Here is a 1947-nt window from a genome sequence, read left to right as displayed (position 1 = left end):
CCCCGGGGGAGGGCAAACCCCGGCCCCCGCCAGCCGAACGGACCCTCAGCTCTTCCCCTCTCCCTGCCACCCGCGGCGGGAAGCGCTCACCGTCCCAAATTATTGTAATTACGGGGTTGCGGCGCGGCTGTTGCGGCACTGACAATCCCCGGTTGAAGGTTGTGCCCTTCCGAAAGAGGACGGGGCGCGATTAATGCGCTTAAAGAAACCGGAGAGATGCCCGCCGCCGCTCGAAGCTGTTAATAATGCGTAAACGCCGGCGCCGGCTTCTTACAGAAGGCTTGAGAGGGCAGGAAAAATACCGAGGGGATCTCTTAACGACGCCACGGTTCATTTGCCGGCGGCGCGGGGAGCTCTGATCGCCTGTCGTGGCGATCCCCGTGTCTCTCGGCTTTCGCTGGACGAGGGGACGTCTCCGTCCCCCGTGAATATTGCATCAAATTGCGTCTTCGCCTCGCGGAGGAGATTATTTTCGGCGACGCTTTCCCCAAACAGGGATCCGGGAAGGAAGGCGGTGTTTCCCTCTCCCGGCGGACGCGTGCCGGGAGTGGAATGAGGGGTTTTGGGATGGTTGGGATGAGCGCTGAACCCTTTTTGTTTTGTCGCGGCAGGCTCGGGGAACAGTGCTACAGGGAGGCCATGGAGCAGTGCCACAACTACAACGCCCGGCTCTGCGCCGAGAGGAGCGTTCGCCTCCCTTTCCTTGATTCCCAAACCGGGGTGGCCCAAAGCAACTGCTACATCTGGATGGAGAAACGTCACCGAGGGCCGGGTACGCCGGGAAAACGCCGGGATGGGGACAAAGGGGTCGGTGCCTGTCATCGCCTCGGTTAATTTTGTTTTTTTTTCTTTAATTAAAGGTTTAGCCGCTGGGCAGCTTTACTCCTACCCCGCGCGGCGCTGGCGGAAGAAACGTCGTGCGCATCCGCCGGAGGACCCGAGGCTTTCCTTCCCTTCTATCAAACCCGGTAAATCCTTCCCACCGCCGCTTTCTTCACATGGGTTTGGGTTTTTTTGCCAATACCGTGCCCAAACAGCACCAAACGATGGTAAACATCGGTGAGGGTTGGTGAACCCCTTCACCGGACCCCGCTGCGGCGGGGAAGCTTGCGAACGCGGCTGGGTAAGGCGGGATGGCTGGGTAAGGTGGGATCTCGGCGCGTGCCAACCTTTCCCCCCTGATTTTTTTTTTTCCCCCCTCCGCCGGCTCCTTGCAGACACCGACCAGACCCTGAAGAAGGAAGGGCTGATCTCTCAGGACGGCAGCAGCCTGGAAGCTCTGTTAAGGACCGATCCCTTGGAGAAACGTTCCCTCCCGGATCCCCGCATCGACGACGACAGCCTGGGCGAGTTCCCTGTCACCAACAGCCGCGCGCGGAAGGTACGGCAGAGAGAGGATCTCTCCCCCTCCTCCTCTGCGTTGGGAAAGGGAATTTGAGGGTAAAACACGCACATCTCCCCCACCCCGCTCGGATTTTCCACCCCCTTCCTCTTCCCTTCCGCTTTCTCTGCGTCTTTTACCCGCGGCAGAAGGATTTGGCATGGATTTGGGGGATCTGGCCCCCAAAGTTCAGGGGAAGGGAGTGTGTGGCCCCAAAATTCAGGGAAAGGGAGTTTCTGCCTCCAAAATTCAAGGGAAGGGAGTTTCTGGCCCCAAAATTCAGGGGAAGGGAGTGTGTGGCCCCAAAATTCAGGGGAAGGGAGTTTGTGGTGGTCGTGAATCACGGTAACTGGTTCCAAAAGGGTTTTTGACTGGTTCCAGGTGGAAGTTGGTGGTGATGCTTGGCTGATGGTTTGGCCTCTTCCCGTTGCAGTTGGCCGACGGGCTGTGTTTAATGCCAGGGAAAAGGTGTTTTTTTCAACAGAAATTTTATGATTTTGCCCCGCTGGTGTTTCCCCCGTCCCTGCCCGGTGGGAAAGGGCTTTACGGGGCCGCTAACGAAGCCC

At 58.7% G+C, this 1947-nt stretch overlaps 1 protein-coding gene across 1 annotated transcript in view; it reads left to right on the top strand.

Moving 5' to 3' along the window:
- Positions 1-1947, top strand: part of LOC104162861 (zinc finger protein ubi-d4-like) — a gene marked incomplete at both ends in the record, with an annotated part of 5397 nt that overhangs the window by 1881 nt on the left and 1569 nt on the right. The window contains 3 exons of the mRNA XM_009701690.1: positions 612-772; positions 861-968; positions 1218-1381. Of these exons, the coding sequence (XP_009699992.1) occupies positions 612-772; positions 861-968; positions 1218-1381 (433 nt within the window). The remainder of the gene's footprint in view (positions 1-611; positions 773-860; positions 969-1217; positions 1382-1947) is intronic.

Source organism: Cariama cristata, unplaced genomic scaffold (genome assembly GCF_000690535.1).
Source record: "Cariama cristata isolate BGI_N322 unplaced genomic scaffold, ASM69053v1 scaffold23716, whole genome shotgun sequence".
Lineage (NCBI taxonomy): Eukaryota > Metazoa > Chordata > Aves > Cariamiformes > Cariamidae > Cariama > Cariama cristata.
The sequence above is the reverse complement of the archived record's forward strand: the minus strand, read 5'-3'. Positions and strand labels throughout refer to the sequence as shown.